The sequence below is a fragment of the Phaethon aethereus genome (assembly GCF_964289735.1).
Source record: "Phaethon aethereus genome assembly, chromosome: 2".
Classification (NCBI taxonomy): domain Eukaryota; kingdom Metazoa; phylum Chordata; class Aves; order Phaethontiformes; family Phaethontidae; genus Phaethon; species Phaethon aethereus.
The window spans coordinates 68833567-68857694 of NC_138582.1; the positions used below are offsets into that span (position 1 = coordinate 68833567).

A 24128-nucleotide genomic window follows, 5' to 3' on the forward strand; every position below is an offset into this window, starting at 1 on the left:
TCTTTGAAAGGCTCTCTAGTGCCTGAGCAACTGCATATACACTAGAGATAAACACTAAGAGGATATCAATGTAAATCTAATCTGAGATCATCTACTGTCACCCACAGCAAACGTGCTAAACTACAGCATCCAATTTTATTTGTGAAATGTCAAATAGACTAAAAAGCTTAAAATGAAGAGTTGATCTAATAAGTATTAAAGATGAGATAAAAAACATGAGCACTATGCATGCAATCAAAAGGTAATGCATGAATGGGGACAAGTTTTGTAGGGAGTCTTTCATCAGACCAATTATTAAGTTTAGGAAAGAGGAAAGTGTGGTCAGACAGGCCATCAGCAGTATTTCAGACCATTAGCAAACTCTATGGATAAAACGTAGTATAACGTACAGTCAGAAGGTATCACTACAGCAACGGCTGTAACTAATCAGTATTACAGCAGTACTTTGAGGGACCTCTTCACTTCCCAGGTAAGATCAGGAATTAGTACTGACAGAAAGAAGGAGGGTCATTCCAGCCCGGTTGTAGGAACAGCACAATCACCATTCCCTGCTTTACCCTGGGCTCCTGCCCTGTTCTAGGTCAGGCACACTGCTGGAGACATTCCCCTCCAACCTCTTCTCCTCTCCTAATGGAGCAAGGGCATTCGCTGCCTACAGCCTCTTGTAGCTCAGCCAGTTCTTGCTGAGAAGCTACAACTGATCTGTTGAACACTCCTTGCTATCATTTCTGACCTGGAACAGCAGGATGAATAGAGCCAGGTGGCCAAAGTATGAGGACAAAATATTGTGTTGGTCTGATTTGCCTATGAAGCGGCTATTCTCCAAAAAGATGACTCCCTAAAGAGAGAGGAAATCTTTTAGTGGGCTAGTTCTGAAAGTACCGTATCCAAACCCTACTGGTTGGTGGCAGCACTGAGATTACAAGAGACACTGTGGGGCTAGTTTGTAAAAGGGTCCAGAAAATGTACTAAAGTGGCAGAAATCCTTGCAGGTAGATGAAAGTCTCAGAATTAAGATTTTAGCTACTATTAAAAACAACAACAACAAACCAACAAACAAAACCAAATGAAAACAAAAATTGAAACCACACACACACAAAAGAGTATCACCCCAGGAGCTCCAAGCTCTCCTTGTTTCCAAACTGTTTGCTAGGTATTTCTAAGTATCAGCTCGATCTCCTAGAGTAAGGTTGAATAATTATTTATCATTTAGCAACTGTCTACAATCCTGACATCTCTATCATCTTCATTTGTATGTAACAATCGGTATACAAACAAGCAAGTAGCTTTTATTATTCTGATAGTGTTTCGCAGAAACAGAACATGTAAGAAACATAACAAGTCTAAACTAGACATCTCTATTCCCCTATAAGAGATATTAATTTATTTTAGTGCTGTTTCAAAAGTGACAATAAATAGAGTGCTTTCAAAATGCAAATGTCCCATTATTTTTTTTTGCAGTGCTGGCACGTGCAATGAACATGATCTTCCAAAGCAACAGGAACACAGGGAGAAAAACAGTCACTATCAGAGTTTCCATATACATAGCTTTAGATATTTGAAAAGCACTGTTTGAGATACATCAAACAGAGACTATATTTTAAGAATAAGGCTGTGGAGAACTATGGGGAGAAGCTAGGTTTGAACCCTTGTCCAAATGTCAACATTTCAGGTAGAAAAATGACTGCTGGAATGGCAGAACTGAGCATAGGGTTATGTTCACATTGCATGCCAAGTCTGCACTTTGACGAAAATGCAATACCCTGAGTTTTTGAAAGTATGAATGGGCAAAAATTCAAGTCTCAAAGCCTAGGCATCTAACCAGGACTTAGCAAGTAGTGTATATGCACGTACCTCCTTTGAGACAGAAACTAGACTTTAACACACAACCTGAAGACAAAGACAGAACGCTTGCCTCATGCTGAAAGCCCCTGAAGATAACGTGTACACATCTTCACTCCTCAACTGAACCATGGGAGACAGAACATCTGCTTCCAAAGCAGTACAAGATAAAGAGACAGGCTGATATAAAGAGGATTATCAAAGTGGCATTTTGCCTAAGCACCCTGATACTTCTCTCACGCATTTTATCCGGATAACATGACAATGATCAGCCATTTTCCAAGCTGCACGTGGAAAATTTCGGAAACCCATGCAACAAGGATTTCTCTGCCAGCTTTCCAGGTTTAGACTAATGCAGGAAGGCTGGAACTGCACAGCAGGAAAAACCAAATCAGCAGGCTGGGAATTCTTCCGTGGTGCACTTTACAGTAATCGTTGCATAACACAGTACTTAAACATTCCATGTAGTATTTTAAACCTTTTAAAGTTAACAGATATATCAAGATCACCACTAAAAATACCATGCCAGGCTCCAAATGCCTAACTACTATGGAAAGTAGCAAAACTTTGAAGTAAAAGAAGAGCAGCATCTAAAAACTTAGTGTGAGATTCTCTTCTTGCATAAAGCAATGCAACTCCATTTAAACGATGTCTCCACACCAATTCATATTGCTTTAATTGTTTGTCGTTAATTCAATGACATTGAGTCTTACATAGGCAGCCTTACCTATCCCAGATTTATTCATCTTCCTATCATAGTACTGACTAAAATATTTGTTCTTCTCAAATCAAATTGCACAAAGAAAAATACTTACGACAAGTCACTGAAGTCTGGAAAGACATACATGTGCCTAAAGCTATCAATGGCAATAACAGGGCAGTCTGCTGGAGTCTTCTGAATATGGAGGAGTGGGTGCCTGAATTTATCACAGTCAGCATGGAGGAAGTTTATTGTACCTTAAAATTGTGAGCAGACAAAAATCCATTTTAAGTTTTTTTTTATTATTATTTTGAAACCCTAAACACTTTCATAAGTATTACAAAGTTGAAGATATTAGACAGACACAACATGCAAAACTTGAAAATATATTTAAATAACTAACACCATGAAAATAATGGATTTTCTTAAAGTGTTTTTGACCACAGTACAATCTGAAGTTTTGTTTAATGCCCTCTCAAACTGCCTGGAAGTCATTTAGAAAAGAAAGATTTCTGAAATAGTTACTTACTAATAAATTGTGTATGTATTTTAATCATTTCAGAGGAGTTGGTCCTCACTGTCAAAAGTACATAAAGCCCTTCAGACTCAAGAGCTTTAAACCTAGGATTCTGTTTGGCCTTTGCTTCCACTCTGAGTTTGCCTGAAAAAAATTATACCGGTAAACCGAGTAAGTAGTAGGAGTTACTACAAACCTTTTTCACTTATTAACTGTCGTGCAACCTCCTGTTGGAATTTCTCTAAACTCTCCAAGTCATCTTTCATGTGGAAGAGTATGAGAAAAGGAAGGCCTTCTTCTGTCAGTTCCTGCACAGAAAACAAATGACAACTCTCATTTCTAAAGGGCACTTAAGTAATTCCAGCATTTTTCAAATTCAGTAAGAATTTGAAAATACTTTAAAAACAGCTGAAAGAACAGGAGTAAAGACGTCAACTGCTGACCCTTCATCTAAGATACCCAAGTCATACAGTTAGCCATGTTTCCTTCCTCTGTATCATATACAGCAGATAAAGGATGAAGGTATTTCATTATCAACATTTCAGGAAGGGATACACTTGCACTGGAATATTTGCTCAAAAGAAATAGCCCAATTCTGAGAAAACAGAACATCTTAATAGAAACAGTAATAAGGCCTGAACAACATGGTATTAAATGCTATGAAAAGCTGAGGGTGTATTCTAGACCCAGTCCTAGCTTATTTCATGTAATAAGTTGGTGTTTTCTTAGCATAACACAATGGATAAGTATCTTAAAATAACTCCATCCTAAAAAAACACAGCCAACCACCAAAAAAAAAACAACCCAAAGAAAAAAAAGAAGAAGGTAATGACACAGCTATATCAGTTACGATCAAGTGGTACTCTTTTGCCAGTAACTGTGCCCTGACTGGTCATTTGTGTAACACCATTCTTAAATTCACAGGCTAGTATATTACTAAAATTGATGAAGAAATGAAAACCTTTGTTGGACAGGCAAGCTTTAGTTCCTCATAGAAATGCGTTGTTGCAGCCTGAGTGTCTTTTAAAGATCTCTGTCTAGGGACAGATAAATGTAGGAACTCCTTGAATAATTTACTCAGGATTTTTCTTTTACTAAAAACCGAAACAAAACACAAACAACAGGCATTTGCTTGCTTCAAAAGTTATTTTTAGGCACCCTTGAACATCAGCTCAACTCACTAGAGCCCAATAGAGGAAATAATCATTTACCATCCAGCAAATGCCTACAGTCTTGCCTATCTTTCGTTTGCCCAACTGGTGTACAAGCAAGTGCTGCTATTTCTTTGATTCTAGCCTGTATCAAAATAAAATCTACGCTTTTTGAGAAAGACAGCACTTGTTCATTCTGCCACCAGACAGAACAGTTGCTTCAGATATTTTAGATTTGTAGGAAGTTGGAGGAAACGCTTTCCATATCAGTAGGCAGCCAGTCACATAGTGTACATGAAATGGCTGTCATTCTCCCTTAACCAAGTCTGTCAGTTAAGCTGAAGCTTGCTCTTTTAACAGGAGATTGCAAAGATCCTCAAGCTTTCAGTGCTCTTGACGAAACTCAAGCTTCCCAGTCCAGCCCTAAACCAACTACTTATTGCATTTGCTCCTTCTCATTTTTACACACCTGAATTCAGCTGGGTCTCAGCCTCCTCTCCTGTTAGAGGATGGAAAAAAGTCTGTTTCATACCACTACAGTTATGGTTCTGTGTCCTCACTTGTTTCAGTAGGTACCCAGAGGGAGAACTCCCAAACAGAGCTTGATATTCTGGCTCTAAGCTCCCCTGTTGCTTGCAAGCAGCTTAAAAGGACAACCTCAGTTTCAGTACCTGCATAGTTAAAACCCTTATATGTGGCGAGTTACAGTCACAAGGTCAACTCATCTCCAAACAGGTTGTCAGGATAACTGGCTTGGAAGCCTTGCTAATTTTGGCCCTAACTGGTTTCTCCAAAGTACCTTCCTTTGTTTGCTTTACTAAAACTATTTGCAGTTTTCATAGCATGTCTTACTGATCAGGACGTGGCAAGTGGAATAGCTATTTCATTTTGCTCCCTCAAAAGCTACTGTCTCGTTTGGCACTGAGAATATGAAAAGATTTGTCATGAGATCTGAGCTGCCCACATTACCTCTGTATGCCTTTGAGAAACTTTTTACCCTTTCAAAAACTTACAGTTCAGCACCATTGCTAGACCACATGGTTCACCGTATTCATACAACATAAAACTAAACAGACTGATTACAGGTTAAATGGTGATTTCTTCTGAATGGTATTATTGATCCCAACAGCCTTTCTCATCAAGTACAGGGACTCTCTCTCAAATGGACAGTCTTATCAAGCAGAAGACCTTGCTTCAGAGTTCCATTACTATGTGTTGTCTGAAGTCACAATGGTGAACTCTGTTCAGATTGGGCATCTTCCTGCCCATGACACTTTTCAGATAATGAAAACATTAAGAAAGAAAATGACAGAAAAATCTACCAGCAGTTTACAGAGGCCAATTTTGATTTTAAACTGAATTTAAAGTCTGTGGCCAAAATGTTTGTCTTTATCTTATTTCTATTATTATTTTTATATATATATATATATATAATTAATATATATCATATACTTTTTGTACTATCATATCTACTAGATATTCTAGTACCATAAACACAGCTTAACAGTCATAGCACTTCATATTTTTACCTTGTAATATTGTGCAGTATACATTAAGAGCCCATTTAAATACTCTACAATCTCAGCAGGCAGAAGTATCTCAATTTTGGCATGTTTAAATTTGTTTGGGTACTGGCAGCACTGAAATTTTTAAACAAATGTTGCTAGGCAAAATGTCACATTGGAATTGTAAATATCTGCCTAAGTAAACAGGAATCAAGGGTTGAGAGAACAACCAGAAAAACCACAACACAATGTGGTACAAGCTGACAGTGATGAACCTTGGCTTCTAAGGCTCAGAATCCAATTTCACCATGGGAAAAGTACACTGAAAATCTACCACACGCTTCCAAACATATTAACATGTGGCATCTTTTACATATTGAGTTGCAAATGAAGAATTAAAATTTCTTTAACTAACAGAACTTCCCAATAAAAGTTGGCGGATTGACTAGAAGATTGTACTTAAACCATTTTGTGCATTCCACCCTATCCCTCTGTCATGTAACCTGACGCGTTGTGCGTGCCCAGAACGGCAGTGTTACATACACTGCAGATTCAGGATAAAAAAATTAAGTGTGCAAATTGAGAACGAATCATATGACTGATTCTTTGGTTTCTAACCCAGTGTGGACAACATACTGCAGTTTGTTACAAACCTTACAGTTTCTAGCAGATGCTGTGGCTATGTACAAATACTCCTTTTGAGATATTACGAACCTGCTAATTTTCTAAAGATTTTTTTTCCTGTTGCTTATTTTACAAAAAAAATTTATCATATGGAGTTAGAAATAGATGAAAGAGGAGTAAGTTACAAAAGAAAACAGAAAAACATTGAAAGAAAATAAGGATAATGAGAAGGAGACGTTTAAAAGCAAACATCCAAATTCCATCTTATGAATTACAGCTAAAAGAAGAAACCCAAGGGAAAGAGCATATGAAACTAAAAAGATTAAGAAGGTACCAGTGATTAAACACAGATTGATTAAAAAAATAATCACATGGTTTTTATTACAATTCCCAGAAGACTGCCAGTTCCATAAATGGTCAGTCACCATTTAATGTGCTTATTTATTAGACAATGCTTTGGAAGTGGTTAATACAGTAACGTTTTTCTACTACTAACTTTAATATTGAATTTTAAAAGCTGATTATAACTGAAGAATAGTTCACAACTATTTTACTCTTTCAAACTGTCACAGACAGACTGACACAAGACTGGCACAGATGTTTTCTACCCTGACTAGAAGTATTTTTTTCAAGGTCATAATAGATGCAGAAAGTACTTAACATTTATGTCTGGATCTTAAATCAATATTTAGTCATAACATCTATATAAATAATATGTACTTACTTTAGATTAATACAACCTACCCAAGGTGTTACACACCCATACATACTTACAGATACACACATTCTTACACACACACACACGCACATTCTTAGCAACCAAGTGTCCACACTCTCAAATCACCAGACACTTCTTATGTGATCTATACGCACAATTATAACCTCTTACTTTGGTAGTGTTCAAAACTACTATAAATCTGCCTCCAGTGAATTTCAAGTCTAACCAAAAAGCTCCAAAAGTATGAAAAGACATTACCTGACAGCTATTTTCTGTAAAAAGCAAAGCATGCAGAAAGTTCGTTGGCATGGATTAGAGACCTTGAAAGAAACATTTTCATTTTGAGAAAGAAACCCCAGAAGTAGAATGGCAGAAAAAATTCTTACCTCCCCATTTTCAAATGTAATTTCGCGAACTAGTGGTACACATTTATCTTGTGTCCATGCATAAATCAAATCGAAATTGGTTAGCGAGCCTAAATACACCATATCTGGAGCATTTTCCTGTTGAAAAGAAAAATATACTAGTTGAGAAACAGTAAAAATGACATTGCTGCCTACAAAAAAGATTACCTACCTGACAAAGTAACGATATCCATATAAATATTGAAAGCCAATCTTACACCAATATTCAACCCTTGTGCATGCAACAATTCTAGTAACTGTTACAAAAGTACAACAGGAAAATAAATATTATATATGATTATTTACACAGCCAACTCCACTTTTTAAGGCAACTTAAGATGAACTGAAAAGATACTTTGTTTCCAAATTAGAGATGCTTCAAATAAAGGCTATTTAGACTTCTGTTAGGTTGAGAAATAGTGTCTCCATACCTAAGAAACCCATTTAGATATAAACTAAATGCAGATATTACGCTGCTTCATGCTCATAGCTACAAAGACTCACCAAAAAAACCCTCCAAACATCCTACAGGACTTGAAACTGATATTTTACATTTGCCTTGCCAAAGAGGTATGAATAAATAACAGTTTTCCTTTGTTTGCTAGTAGTTTTCACTCTGAATTCAGTGCTGCCATCTTTTAATGTAATCACAATTTTTGTTAACATGAAGTGACACATGACTTCGCAAGCTGTGGGCATGATTAAACACACCTTAATTCAGAAATGCCATATAAATTAGGTAACCTAATAAATTCTGGTTTTGCAGAAAAAGGTTTGAAACTCCCCCCCCTCTTAGGTGTGTCTTTATTTATTTCTCTTTTGTAAGCAACTCTTTTCATACATTAAATTCAAGAAAGGAGCAGGTTTTTCAGATATTAATTAGGTTTCTAAAAAGCAATTCTTGCAGAATTTCTTCTGTACTGAATTTTTCCTCAAGTAAAACTATGTTTATGAGAGTTGTTAACATACAATTAATTTTACCAATTCCTTTTTTTTTTTTTAAATTAAGAGAGGAGCTTTTCACCTTTGTGGGCTAAGACACACAAGACTGGCAAGTGACAGTCTGAGAAATACTTAGTAATTGTCACTTGCTTTGAAAAACATGAAGTGCACTACCTGCTGAACTTCACAGACTTTTAAGATTTCTACAGAACACGAAGTATCTATACACGAGTCAACTGTGTTTCTAAGAAAAGAAAATTTCTGGACATTGACATTTAAAATGTCAGATTTAGGTCTGTGCACTTAATTGGCAATGAATGAGACAGAGATCTTTTTCACTGACTCACACTAGTTCCTATGACCCTGTTTCTCACAATATTTAGTGACGAAATAAAATTAAGAATTGAGATGCAATAACGTACTGAATGATCCAAATATAGACTCCATTAGTTCATATTCACATAAAATGACAATAAGCAGAATAAAATACATAGTTACACTTACCCCTGGTGGCTTGTAGATTACATTGTCTCCGCTAAATCTCTCTGCTTTTGAAATAGCCCTACAACAAACCAACCAGTAAGCATGTCTTGGTACAGACAAATAAAATAACTGAGATACCAAAAACCATATTTTAATTTGCTGTCCTTTCTTTACTACTTTGTTTTCCTTCAAAACCTGAGAATTGAAATCCTTGATCTTTAAAGTAAACTGTACAGTGACTCCACAGAAACCTGGCCTGGCTAGATAAGGGGGCATCAAGGCAGTCAGCAAGATGTATCACTAAGATTAAAAGTGTGGACAAAAGGCATCAACGTGCAAGTGATGAATGCTGCTACAATTTTGGATAAGAAACTATCACAAAAAAAAATTAATCAATTAATATAATCACATAAATAAAAAAATATAAAAATACCTATTCTTAAGGAAGGAAAGGAGAGAAAGGTGGATTTGTGTTTGCATTTACTTGTCCTCTTCCATTGTTTATGCCAGAAATTTAAGTCTTCTCTATCCTGATAAAGAAGGGCTCTGAGGTGCTCTACCGGCACAGGCAATGAGAAAATAAGCCCACACTGTCTATTTTACCCTCAAAACAAGACACAGCATGCAGTTTCTGATCACTGATAAGGTATGTGTGTACCTGGAGAACACATGCAGTTCCTCCTTGGTATTCAGCTTAGTATGTCACCTTAGCAAGTTCCTCCCCTGCCCCTGGAGTGTTTCGTCGTACCTTAACCCCAGTCACAACAGAGCACCCCGATAGCTGCTAGCTTGTATCCCCAAAATGATCACCTCTTATTCAAACAAATGGGGACAGCTATGCATCCAACACAGGAGACAGAAAAAAAAATACGGGAAGAAAGCTCTCAAAGATAAACCCTTTCACCGCCTTCAGACATCGAAAGAAGCCTCCTCTCTTCTCTCCCATGCCTTGCTCTTCCAACATAAATCACGCTGGCGCGACAGAGCTGACTGGCTGCATATGCCACAAAAGGGTAAAATGAGCTACCTATTTCTTTTGCTTTTAGCATAGGCTAAAAAGAAAGCATGTCAGCCTCTGGGAAACATTAGCATCTCTCCTGTGAACTCAATATAAGCATTGGTGAAGACTGATTAAGAGATGTAAGAGGAAGGAAAAAAAGAGAAGTAAAAATACCGCAATTTATCTCACTGCAAGATGAGGTCAATCTTGCAGGGGTCTGAACAATTTAGAGGGCTAAGTTAAAAAAAAAAAAAAAGACATCATAAGGCTTAACTGAAATAAATAAAATGTAGGTAGTTTTACTTTATTCAATTATTCTTTTCTTATCACATACAAAAGATATCTTGCATAGTAAGTTACACCTATCAGTATTTGCACTAGTTTAGAGAATGGTGTTTTAAAATGTGTTTTTGTATTCCAGACATGACTACTGCTCCCATAACATGAAATTAGGCTTCTTTGTCACCATCGTCACTGAGGTAAACCACTTGCATGCAAAACAATCCTTCACTGAAGAAGAAGAAAGTGAAGACATAGAAGCCACCTGCCCAATCACTACTTGGTAAACTGATAATAATCTGTAATGAAATATATGCTCTAGGATAAGCCTGCGGTGGAACCCAACCCTTTTAAAACAACTACCAAAATGGAAACACTTCAGTTTGCATTTTGTCTCTTCTTGAAGCAGTAACATAGAAGGTGAACCTCTTGGAACCCACTCCCCCAGTATTTGCTTGCTAACATAAAATTAAAGCAGTTCCTAGATTTGTCACTCTCTTCCATTAATTATCTACAGTTCACCACAGCATTTTAAGATGAAAGTATTTTTTGGCTGTTCGTTTTGGTTTTCTGCATTTGGCTTCCTATGCTATGGCTCAATGGCACAAGGCCATTCTCTTCCACATCTACAAACATTTCAGATTTATCCCTCTCTAGGTCTACTTCTAAAATCTACCTCTAATATTTCTTCATCGGTATCCCTCCTATCTCCTTCTGCTTAGAAGTCTTCTCTCATTAATGTTACTCTGCGGTCACCTGAGATCTTAACAGAACTGTAAGGATCAGTTGATTTAAGGATAGTTTTAAGCATCAAGATGACCTGCAACTAAGTATCATTAATACAATTTAAAAATAAGCTATTGCAACTATCTAAAACGAGAATAATTTTGGCATAGCCGGGAACACTTCTGCCTTGGCAGAAGTTAGCAAAGTAATTATTTTTCTCCTGTCAAATTCATTGTTTTGAATTTATTTTAGCTTACTAGAAGTTTGAAGGTAATAGCTCACATTACCACACACCTCCCAAACCATGTACCTGTTGAAATCTGGCCGTAGCAAAACCAGAAATCACTCCTAGGGGCTGTTAGGATGCTCAGTCAGAAGAGCTCCACTGATCAGGGTCAGCTCCCCATGAAGTATTTTGCTATGTATAAACTGAATAGAAAACACTTATATAGCCGCTATCTCCCTTGGAAGTCTTTTCACATACAATTTTTTAGGAAGCTTAACAGTCACAGCCAGTCAGAGATTAAAACATTTAGTTACCAATGTTGCAGTCTGGAAGGCTGCACTTTAAAATACTAACAGCTCCAGGCTAGAAAGGGAATAGGAGTACAGAGCCAAGAATAACAACAAGCCTGCTGTGCAATCTGTAGTTATATGGGCAGGTTACAAATAATCAAATTCTGATCTGTTCCATTATGTTTGCTTATTACTTATATCTAAAGAAAAAAAAAACCCATAATAACTACTTCAAGAACGGCATCCAACAACCAAATGCTAACACTGTGTGGTGGGAGACTATTTCTCATTATATGAAGCTGACAAATAGCAAAACAAAGATGAACAGACTCAAACAAGAGGAGGGAGAATCTTAAAAGTATTGTTATCTTACTAATGATTTTTTAAAAAAGCATTCCTGAAAAAAATGAAAAGTCATATGAGGGGGCAAAAAATGATTTCAAATTCTAGTAACAACTCAGACTGGCTGTCCTGACAACAAGCATGGATGCACTCATCAGAAAATATTTGAGATAATGGCCACTCTTTGAGGATAAGACTGACAGACCTACAGACCACAGATTTACAAGATTTGATTATTCTCTCGCAGCCAAGGTTGCTTACATAGTCACAGGATACCTAATTGGGAACTGAAGAAAAGCCATGTGTAGTCCTGCACATTACAAATAGTCTCCCCAACCCCCAAACATTTTTTTTTGAAACATACTGGAAGAGGCATTAGTGACTGATGACAAATTTTGTTCAAACAGATGAAACATTTTGCATTTTGATACATCCTCTCAGTTTCTCCACTATTCTTCACTATAACCAATTAAAAAAACACTTAGGGCAACTGTACATGGTATAAAAGCTAGTGTAACCCATGCAAGTTCCTGATGTTGCAACTGTTGGTAGACTGCCAACCACTGCACTCACATTAATACCTAATCACTTTAAAATGGTTGGTGCTGGCACATTAAACACTGCAGAAAGAATCTATAATTGTCTTTTATTATGATACTTAAACAGGGAATCACTCATTCCCACTGTATTCTTCTTCCGCCAGTGAAGATCTTTTAATATTTTTAAATATTGCTGTAAATCAGTATAACAAGGAGAAATTTGAATTTCTCTAGGTTGTTCTAGACTCACATTATGTGCCGTGACATAGAACTCACATGAAACAGACCCAGACATCTTGAAACAAGGTCCTCTCCCCTGACATTTAGAGGAAATGAGCAAGCAACTACTGAACTATTCTTTCCAGAAAAAAACCTACAAAAATTGTCATATTTTAAAGAAAAAATTTGAAGTAGCAAAAGAAAAAAAAAAAGGCGCTAGTTTGTAAAGCTGTTAAAATTTTTGCCAAAAAGTTTTCAAACTCTTCCCTCCTTGTTACCCTCTCTCTCCAAAGCAGCAGGTTTTTGGGACACAACTGTCTAGCACCCCCTCCCTAAAAGCTCCCCAATTATATTTAAGCTGTACTGACAAGGAGTGGAAAAAAAAGAAGAAGGAAGCAAAAATCAAAGTTGGATTTCATAGCAAACATTAAGTCTCGGAGGATTTCTCTCCACCCTCCTCCTGTCCTTCTCTCAGTGTTTTTATCTGTTAAGATGTAGTCTCTTCAGTTATGCCACACAAAATATTAAAGAAGTCCATTCAAATAAATTATATACAACTCATTAATATAATTTCAATAATGAAGTCATGCAATCAACAAATTTTAAAACTTACCCAAAGGCAGACAGGAATACACAATCATCATGCAAAATATTTGCTACTCTTTCAAAGGTTCTGTAATTGTCAGAGTCCTTTTGCTCAAAGTATCCAACAATATTTCTTCTACTGCGCTGTAAAAACAAAGGTTAATTTATAACTTACCTCAAGTTATCAAGAGCTATCATTACTCCCTAAGGTTATTAAATACAGAGGGGCCATTCATTCAACAGTCAATAACTGTGCAGAATTTATTTCTTTTCTGCCTTTTCAATATTAAGAAGCATTCTTGTGAATATTTTTCCAGTGAGGAATATTAGAGGTATCTTGTCAAATACAACATATGATTCTTTTCAAATGATTAAAAGTAAAATAAGTAATTTGGCAGTTACTGTAACAAAATGAATGCAGTTGGAAGTGATTATATTGCAATAAATTGTAATACTGGAAACGATCCAGTTTTCCACTCAGTTTAAAAAAGCACAACATTTCTGAACGGAAAAAAAGAATTAAACATGTACTTCAAACACATTATATTTCACCAGTTCAACATTAAAAAAAAAATATTTAGAAGGAATAATATTGAAAGACTTACATCAAGAGAACTAATTTCTTCCAAATCCTGGACCTCCCGAATAGGGTTACTCTTCTGCTGCCTGATATAATCTGCTATTGCTGTCACAGATCTCTGGCCCCTGTATTCTCTCTTCATCATCATTCCATTCCGGAAGAGTTTGAGAGTTGGATATTTACTTATCCTGTACCTCTGAGCTATATCCGCTAAAAAGAAATTAAGAAAATAAAACCAGTACCCTACAAATACAGAAATACACTTAACATGTTATCTTATACATGTATACATGTGCACATAAGCGACATACTCTGAACCAGTAGTTCCACATCTTTAAACAAGTGCAAACTAAAAGAAAAAAACCCCAAACACTGCAATCGGAGAGAGAACGGATAGCAGCTACTGTATTTGTCACATGTACTGATCTTCATTAAAATATCATGACCAAAATCTGCGGTAAGCAAAGACTCGACTTGGTCAGCTATAGTCATGGAATACACTTCTTCGGAACAACTAGGAAAGCCAATTTAAGAGCATAACAAGAACATGAGAATCTTAAAAGCTCGAAAAATCTCAGTTAATTAATCCACGTGAGAAAATTTTAATAAAATAAATCTCCTATTTTTCTTTAAACTCACTATGATTTTTAGCTCGATTACAGTGCTGGAAATATAATTGTCATGTCTTAAATTTTCGAGACCATGAACCGTGTGCAGAATATTTCTTGAAGCCTAGGAAGGCCAGAAGACTGCTGTTACAGTTCTGAGCTGTTCGGGTTTTGAACAAAGACTAAATTTCAGGTTTCAAAATTGAGGCAAACACCTCTCTGGTCAACCACTGTCAGCATTCCCTTCAAGGCAGTTCTTCATTCACATCTGTAAGTACAACCCCACCTTTCTTCTAGACTTGATGTAGCATAAGAGCACTAGCTATTTTCACCTTTATACAACAGGTCAGTTAAGTTATTTATTCATGAGACTTACAAATGTAAAAGAAGAATAAAAAAATGGAAAGAAGTTTTACAGTAAAATTAGAAGAGCAGCCAAGAAGAAAGCCAATCAGAAGCAATGAAGCCCAGCTTCTCATGAATGTGCATCCTGTGTCCCATATCTTCAATCACTACTAAGGCAATAATCTGGTTCTTCACTATGCTCCACCGGAGTATTTCAAGTGTCCCTTTGTCCCTTTTCCACTCTGGTTAATCACTGGGAGGCAGCAAGTTGCAATAGGTGTTGCAGCTAGCTGCCAGCTACACACTGATGGGGAAACTTACAGGTAACCAGCAAGTGGTTCATGGTGCACTGAGCATGATCCGGCAACCTTGAGTTTTTAAAGCAGCTTTTGCTACAGTGCAGAAATTGGTTTTGTGCCTCTCCAATATCTAGCAACTTCTTTAATCAAAGTTTGTAAGTACTTAATAGCTTTGAATGCTCTTTCAAGTTCAGCAAAAAGCTTCAAGGAGTTTTTATGAGGAAGGACTAGAGAAACAAGGTAACCAGATAGACTTCGGATTCTTAGGAAAATCAGACTAAAAACAAACAATAGAGACAAAGCATGTAATGCCAAGTAGATTTCCACAAGCACTTTCCTTTTGCTTTGTTTAATTATGCCCTCCTGTTCATTCCTCCCCAGGAAATATATCGAGAAACAAACAAACAAACAAAAAAATCTCACAGCCCCTGTGAAAACTGGGTGTCCTCTATTACAGGGTGGGATGCAGTTTACCTAAACCTCAATCCTGTTTGCCCTTAAATCCAACTAAATCCCCAAATATGAGCAGCCTGCCCACTTTCCAGAGTTGCTTAATCCTTGGAGGTGACTCACTGCAGTCACCCACACCCAACCTGCTTCCCCTTCTCCCTTTCTCCCTCAAGGAAAGAGAACTTCAATGGACTGATTTCTCCTTTGGAAACAGAGAAGTTTCATCTGGTCAACAGAGCGAGGAAGGCATTGAAAGTGTGGGCTGAATGCATGTCCTGTTAATTTTCACTGGCTCCTTAGAAGTTAAAGGGTACACTTCAGGTGACCTGGACTGGCCCACAGCAGGAAGGCAACCAAATGAGGGTCCTTCAGTATCTGGCACAGTACTGAACAATGTAAAAACTGAACCCTTCTGACAAGAATGTCCCTTCTTCTCAACTATATGTTTACCAAGAAGCAGATTTGCTTTCTATCTTACACTTACTCTTTTTTAAAGAGAATGGCGACAGAAGTCCTGTGAAAACTATTATTTAGAGGCAGCTGCCATGACCAAACTGCTGAAGCTGAACAGCTAACACACACCTCTCAGCTGCAAACCAAAATGAAATTCCTGTGCAACTGGAAATAAGACAGTCCCCTGTGGATCTGTGCTGGTAACCATCCCCCCACACATAAAGCTCTCTACCCCTTTCAGACTTTTAAGAGATAACAAAAATAATTAATTCCCTGCTGTCTGGAAAACACTCAGTGAAAAAAAAAAAATCAGTAGTTTTAATTGATGTTAAAAAGCCATTAAACTCTTGCACCTTTAGTTACTGAAAACAATCTTTGTATCAGCAATGCAACTTAAAGCAGTCTGAGAACTGAAAACAAAACATGCACAGCAAAGGAATAAGAACCATGTCTAGTCTACAAAAATGGTCTTTAACATCCCTCAAAAACAAGTAAACTTAAAAGGTTCACCAGCTAAGCCCAGTTCCTAACAAGCTCTGCATCACTATAAAATATTACAGAATTCAGCCCATCAATTTTGACTAAGAAAGGATTTGACCTGTTTCCTAAATATCCCAGAAGTTTCCTAATGCACTACTTGCAACTAAAATTAAGGGCAAGACATTTTATGTCCTCAATTCAGTGCACTTTTACTTCAAATTAATACACATTTCTCACGGGAATATATTTAACATTAACAAGTATTAGATCAATAGTTTTTGTTTCCTTTAAAATGCTGTCACTTTTTAGTTAAAATACCTAAGGGCTGCCTGCAAGAAGGTGGCAAGTATAGTGGAGGAGAAATCACTTTGTATTTGCTCAGTGTCAGCAATCCAGGCATTTGCTGCCATTCTCTCCTGTTGACAGAAGGACCTTTGGTCTAACGGTACGTCAGTCTATCAAAACTTGACCAGGGTCCGATAAGAGACAAGGAGCACTACATATCAAAGTTTCCCAGAAACACATTGAGATTAAAGATTGTTACTGTTACAGGACTCCACAGCAAGAGGACACCAAAATTACACTTTTTGTCTCACAACACAGACTTTTCCCTTCTGGTTATTTCCACAGTTATATGAGGATGCACGGGTTGCAGAATGGGCATTCGGGGGTCTTCAAGGTTGTCCAAGATGGAGATTTCAGTCCCTAGGGATGTGAATCTTCATCAAGTGCTGAAGTTGCATTAAAAAATTAATGGTAATAAAACACGCACTGTAAAGACTGAATTCATACATTATTTCATAAGTAAGAACTTGCATGCTCTTTACAAATTACATTGAGGTTCCATGAATACTGGTATTTGAACTAACACAGAGAGATGGCGGTCCGACACAAGTAAGTATTTGAAAACCATCTTTTTACAAAATATAAAATGCAAGTACATGAAAAATTGTTTGAATTCATTCAAAAGTCAAATAGAGTAAACCTTAAATGCTTCATTAAACCCTGGTATTTGATACAGGTATAGTTAGCATAAGCAGAGCGACTACAAAATTATATTCCTTTTAAAATTGGAAAATACACAATGCAAATATATGGAATATTGTTTGAACTCATTCATAGATTGCATTAGTTATAGTAAACCCTAAATTAAATTTTAAAATATTTCCAGACATTCTCACTGTCCATTTTCTGATAAAAAGAGACATTTGAAACAGATAAGGGTAACCTACCTAAAGAAAAAGAAAAGAAAAAGTCTCTCAGCTACAACTGTACATTTTCTTCAGATACTAAGGTACCCAAAAGGTACAAACCTTGAGTTTGTATTTTGCCCAATTAATCATTAAATTACAAGCTTAGTATCTATGCCGTCGGAATGGTTTCACACTAGTTACGGTAGGAAGCTACTGACATACTTGATCTTCTTCTCATCTTCTACAAATCAGAAGTTTCAAGCAGAGCTCAGCTAACTGTTGAATTCTGATGATTCTCTCCTCCCTGTTTTGCACATATACCTGTTGGTATACAACCATTTCTAAACTGCCCAGACTATGTTCTACTATTCATTCCACACACTCCAACAGGAATGTCTTCACAGTCACGCAGTTCTCTTCAGAGATGCACTGTACTGATACTTTGCCTGAACTACTGAAGAGAAAGCAAAGCTGCTTCTTACAGTAGGGATGAGACAGCAGTTTTTATTGTTGTTTTGAAATAAACATTTACACGAAGCCTGACATTTATGGCCATGTTTTGTAAGAGTCTCCCAGATCATCTTTCTGAGCAAGATTCTCCAAGAAAGCGTGCTTTATGAACTACTATTTGTGATCCGTGTCCTTCTCGTACCTCTTGCACTGCCAGCCATTTCTCTGTTGTCTGAGCCTTGTGTGTTCCTCTACACAAAGGAATGCCAAACCCCATCTTTTGGGAGTGTGTCAGGCTTTTCACATGGCACACACGCACACATTACCTAAGCTACCGCTTCAAGCAAGTGCATAGCCTGTGATTTGACTGCCAGAATGCTTCAGGCTTCATTGCTCTACGTTAGCACCACAACACACTGTCCAAAGAGTTCAGCTAGTATATCAGATCACATCACTGAGAATCTCTAGTCCCTTGTCACTAAATTAAAATTAAATGTACAATGAAGAATATGTTGAAAAACTGCATCAAGACACACTATATTGAAGTAGGCTCCCACCCACAATGTAGTTAAGAAGGTCCTTCCCACTGAAGGATCAGCAATACTTAGAAGGGTCAGGGTATCACCCCACCATTAACTCAGTCCCCTGTCTTCGTCTTCCAGGGTCACAATTCGTACCACCACCAAACAAATACTTAGATTCTGAAGTCTACAGGACTGGGTCTCAAAAAATGTGTCCACTAGGATTTGAACAATACTGATAATTATCCTAAATGCCCACCTCATAACATAAGGCTCCACCTGAAGCAATTCACACGTGAGAGGACTACAACAGCCTGAAAAATTATTTGGAAGACAAAGTTCCAAAAATCAAACCCCATAAAAAATAATTTCTGAAAATACTCAGTGCCTCTTTTTCTAAGGAAGGTTTTCATGTTGCCTGAGGAAGAGCTAGCATAAACCCAAGATACTGCATTTCCTAATTTTGTTTTTACATCATGGTTATAGATATATATATATATATGCAGCTATGCAACTTCTATCTCTCTCGCTTGAAATATAGCTTGAATGTACTGGATCTAACACTAACTTTTTTGGTGTCAAATTAGCTTAACTGTTCCTCACCCTTGTGCAATACCTTCCATCTCAAAGGTAACAAACTCCTTCAGCTGTATATTTGAAGCTGCGACTACCAAATGAGTATTCTGCTTCCTCCCTTGAGATCAATCACATCTTTTGAAGTCCCTCTGGCTACCTGCCATGGCACACCACAGATGAGAAGTGAAATCTGTCTTTCATAGGCACCTTTTTACTTATTATTTCTCAAACTTTTTTCTCTCAGTTTAAGTTCACTTAAAAAGGCCTTTTTGCCTCCTATTTCCCTACATACAGCGCTTCATTCACCTTATTATTAAGTATTTCATAGTACAGCACTAATTCCCTCCAGTTAAACTACTCTTGTGACATTTGCATACAACCATAAGACCTGGGAATACTCATAGGGAGCGAAATTAGAAAGGAACTTTAGAGACCATCTAAACTAGGCATCCTACCCCAGGGGTTGTGATACTGGTGACTTGTATGTTCGACCAAAACAGGTACAAGAAAAGCAATCGATGTTCTACATCAGACTCAGCTACTAAGGGGCTGGGAAACAGCAAATCTAGACCACCTTCCGCTGCAAAGGAGCATTCACAACAGCCATGCCTGCTCTTAGCAGGGTCTCATCAGTAGGCATCCCATAACCTTTTCTGACAGGCTAACAAAATGGCTCTCCTGAAGAGCCATCTCCGAATCTCTTCCACTTTTTATTTTATCCAAAGATAACTCTTTCAGAACAATATTTTTTTTTCCAGGCAAAGTGGCAGGAATGCAATGAAATCCTCATGCTTGGTTTACAGTTTCATTTATAGTTCATTTATGAACCTCCAAATTTGTTATCGTACTGAGTCACTTTGCTTACCAAAGGCACAATAGCAATACAATCTAAGTAATTCTTTGAGGACTACCAGTAGCACACATTACAGGAATGGCCAGACCCAGAGAGATCACTGTACTGAATGACAGTGCCACCCATGGACGTTTTGAAAGAAATAAAAGAGTTCCTTAAACAGTCTGTCTAGCAATCACCAGAGAAAAGTTGTTTTCTGTTTGGAAGCACAAAGACTTATTCAAATGAGCTATTATTTTTTATTTTTTAACTCAGAAACCAAAGGAAGTAATGGTGCAGTAGAATTAAAACCCTAATATATACTTTAATTTATAAGAATTCTGTATGACTTCTAATATTGAATTCATAGAAACTGTTCAAAATACAAACTCGCCTCTTCTACATTGCAATATTCACTCACAGAGAACAGAAACATAGGAAATGCATTGTACCAAGTGAGTTTCCAACCTTGTTGCTTCACACAAAGGATACAAAACTCAGAAGCAAGCAAAAAACCCAAAACAAAATATCAAAACAAAACCTTCCTAATAAGGTATATGCAGAAAGATCTTCTGTAATTTTACATGGAAGGTCACTTTTACTAGGCATTACACCTAGAATAATTTTTAAGATACGTGAATTACTAAATCGAACACACCAAAACCACCAGAGATTTTAACAGCAAACGATGTAGTGGAACTTAGATATTTATAAGTTACAAAAGGAAACTGAACGAGTACTCGCTTCAACAGATTTACCTTTAGCGTACGTTCTACACCAGCTTAAAAAACACCCTGATAACTTACACATTTCAGTTATAATTGACTTCCACAATATTGTAAGCTGGTGTAAAATATAATACATGAAGAGGCCTAATATAGCATTAATATTTGGATTCTGTATTTAATCACATTGGGGCCTATCACTTTCCAGAAAAACATCTTTATATTGGCTATAAGAGCAAACAGAATGATGGTTTTGTCATTAAGCATCAAACATTTGACAGTGCATCAATAATTCTCTTTAATTTGCTTTACCGTCAGAAGCTAGTGTGAGCTCTTGGGCCCTGCAGCGTGCTTCAATAATAGTGCATTAAATGGAAAGTATCTATGCCTGGCTGACCATTCTGAAAGCTGTTTTTGAGGGGCCTGAAATGAGCTGTTTGGATTCCCTACAGAGTCTTGGCTTCAAAAAGAAACGGATCATTTGTAATGCAAATAATCCACCATCTCTAGAACATCATCCTAATAGTGAACTACTAGTGGTATGAAATCTGCAGGCATAACAACCCCCAAAATATTGGCATAAACCTTCTAGTGTTGCTAAAATATGTAAACACATACAAAAATGTAAAGGTAAAACGGGGGGTGGGGTGTGTGTGTGAACAGGGACAATAACGATTTTGACTCCAACATTTAGTAAACTACTACAGCAGGCCCAAGCTGGATAATATAGTAACACTCACCCTCTTACTAAAAAGCTGCTTATCAAGTATTTTAACTTTGATTTTCATGTACGTAACACTTTAGGACATATCCAATAACCGGAAGCCATGAAATGTATCATTGCTTACAACCCAGCAAATAAACACTAGAAACCAGGAACGACATGTACAGCTTTGCTATCTTAACTCAAAAAGACAACGCAAATTGGGGGAAAAGACTGTGCCTGTCATTATAGGGTTTTATTTTTAATTCTCGCATTTTACAGCTTCTGCAGCAGCAGTAACGCTCATCTACTTCTTAAAGTAAGGACACAAAGAGTAAATACAGAGAACTCATGATATTTCAGCAATAAAAAGAAAGAGCAAAACTCTTGGCTGCCTCGTACTACTTGGCCCACTACACCTACTCCCAGAGGAAGGAAGACAATCTCTGCTGTAGCAACTCCTCCTCCATCTAGGCCATAGCTCTCTGTAACAAGCTCTGATGGGCTCAATTCAATGAGCATACAAGGAGAAGATTAAGCAGCAAGCCTCTCAAGTGTTTCAAATACTTGGGGGTAGCTGGAAGGAGGGGTGGGGGTGGTGTAAGTTCTTAGGCACGTAACTGCTAAGACAAGAACATCTCATGGTTAAACTCTAGACATCCAGCAGCCCAAAGACACTCTGAGTTACCCAAGGAACTAAAGCTGCAGCAAAGTAAGGACTTCAGTTGTTAATGTGAACCTTAACAAATAAAACTCAACAACACAGGCTGATTTTACTACAGTCTTTTGTGAGAACTTTATAGAAAGTTTTATTGTCAATATCTTGACTCAAAGTTGAGCCAACCAGACTGTTAAGCACTGAGATAAGACTAATTTATTAGGGACAACCATAAAAATCAAGTAAAGTGAAAGTGTAAATGTCCTTAATTCTCCTCTCCCCCCTAATTGATTCAAGTTAATTTGAGAAACTATCACTGATGAAAGTCATAGAATATATACAGAAGTGTATGCAAAAGTAATTTCAAGTATGTAGAGTGACTGGTCTAATAAGCTGATATAAAACCAATCAGATTGTTTGCTACAACTACATTTATTTTCTACAACTGCAAAGATCAGGGGCAGTTTATTGGTGTAGATCCTCCAGTAGATCTCTGAACAAAGACAAAAAACAAAAACTCAGTAAGAAAACTTCAGCAAAGACTGTGCCTTCAGTATACTCTTCTAAAGGATTTCATTGCCTTACTTGAAAAATTGACTTTTAGACACGGCAAATTTGAATTCTTAATGCTGTGGTTTTGGTTAAGATCTCCCAAGCACACACAGATGGGTGACTCGAAGCAGAAGAGAACACCAAGTGTGAAAAAGAAAGAAGCTGAGAATGTAGTGAAGTATTTGAGATCTGGGAAGGTATTCCAGGTCCGAACCACCCCCCCCACCCCTACCCCCACCCAAAACCCAGAACACCAACACCAGAACACCAACCCCAACCCCTAAAAAATCTATGATGCTAGAAAAGGCTGTTCAGGAAGGAGGTAGGAAAACATTCACGTAACAGAGACAACATTATAATGAGAAAGAAAAAATACTATTGGAATTACAAGTCAAGGAGACTAAAGCAGATCTTGTGAAGCACATGAAGTACAGACACCCCTGTCCATTCTGCTGCTGCTCTGGAAATCCTATGGGCAGTTACACAAGTGTGCTGCTCTACACTGTATTCAAGGCACGAGAAGAGATCTGCTCAGTAGAGGAGATTCTACAGCCGTGAATCTAATGTAACTGCTCTTCAAGAACACATACATTCAAGCCTTTGTATAAGTTCCCCAACACATCCCTACCACTGCCATGTAGGAAGGGAATGCTTCAAGGCTGCCCTAGGTGAATACTGTTGTGCCTCTTTTCCAGATGAGGCTATAAAGAGGGTCCAATACCCCAATGATTCAAAGATTTAATCGTAAAGGCATTTAAGTTTCCTGTAGTTATGAATTGATCTTACTGATCTTTGGGAAAGGACAAAACAGTCTCCTTGGCCACTCCTGACAATCTGAAGAATCAGCTTCTCTCATATTTCAGAAACCAAGTTGATACTGTTTGCTCCCTTAAAAGTTTTGGGTTTTTTCATGCTTAAGATCTCTTTCAAGATCACAAGACAGGTGCTTTTACTGTTGGGCATTGACATGCACACATATAAAATAGGGCACAAATGGTGCTGGTGGAAGATGTTCAAGTGGACTGACTTACAAATCTGCAAGATCCAAGACACTTCAAGAATTCTCACTATAGGGAAAAATCCTCACTAACGCCAAATAAGTTAGATTGTCAAAATGGGAAAGAAAAAGATAAATGAAATCTGTTATTTTTCACAGACATGCAATTAACTTCTTTTCTGTCCTATAAGATCCTCTCTTTAGGTTTTTTTAACAGAGCACTAAAACAGAACTATTAGGTCAACAGTAAGTCCCAGAAATATGCTACAGATACAAACTAGTAACTGTACAGTGATTCCTCAGATTTCCAACTGTGATTCTTCTTACAAATTAACAGTTTTGTAAAGCTCAAATGTTGTAATTACTATTGGTTAGAACCGAATTTCTGCTGGGATTTGAAGCCACTTGCAACTACTACTCTTTGGGAATCAGAAGCCACTGTAAAGAAACGATGTCTGCAAGTGCTGTTCTTCCAAAAGCATAAAACAGAAAAGCTGATCTTATGCTATGAAAAGCACCATAATAAACAACTCAGTACCATCCATTTGCCTTTCAGTGTGTAGAAGATGTTCCTTGCATTTTACTTATTAAAAAGCAACTTTTGGGATTAATAC

At 37.3% G+C, this 24128-nt stretch overlaps 1 protein-coding gene across 1 annotated transcript in view; it reads right to left on the reverse strand.

Annotated features, from left to right (window-relative positions):
* Positions 1 to 24128, reverse strand: part of ERP44 (endoplasmic reticulum protein 44) — a gene marked incomplete at its 5' end in the record, with an annotated part of 53728 nt that overhangs the window by 3110 nt on the left and 26490 nt on the right. Inside the window, 6 exons of the mRNA XM_082015592.1 lie at positions 2658 to 2799; positions 3256 to 3367; positions 7444 to 7560; positions 8908 to 8965; positions 13121 to 13236; positions 13698 to 13882. Of these exons, the coding sequence (XP_081871718.1) occupies positions 2658 to 2799; positions 3256 to 3367; positions 7444 to 7560; positions 8908 to 8965; positions 13121 to 13236; positions 13698 to 13882 (730 nt within the window). The remainder of the gene's footprint in view (positions 1 to 2657; positions 2800 to 3255; positions 3368 to 7443; positions 7561 to 8907; positions 8966 to 13120; positions 13237 to 13697; positions 13883 to 24128) is intronic.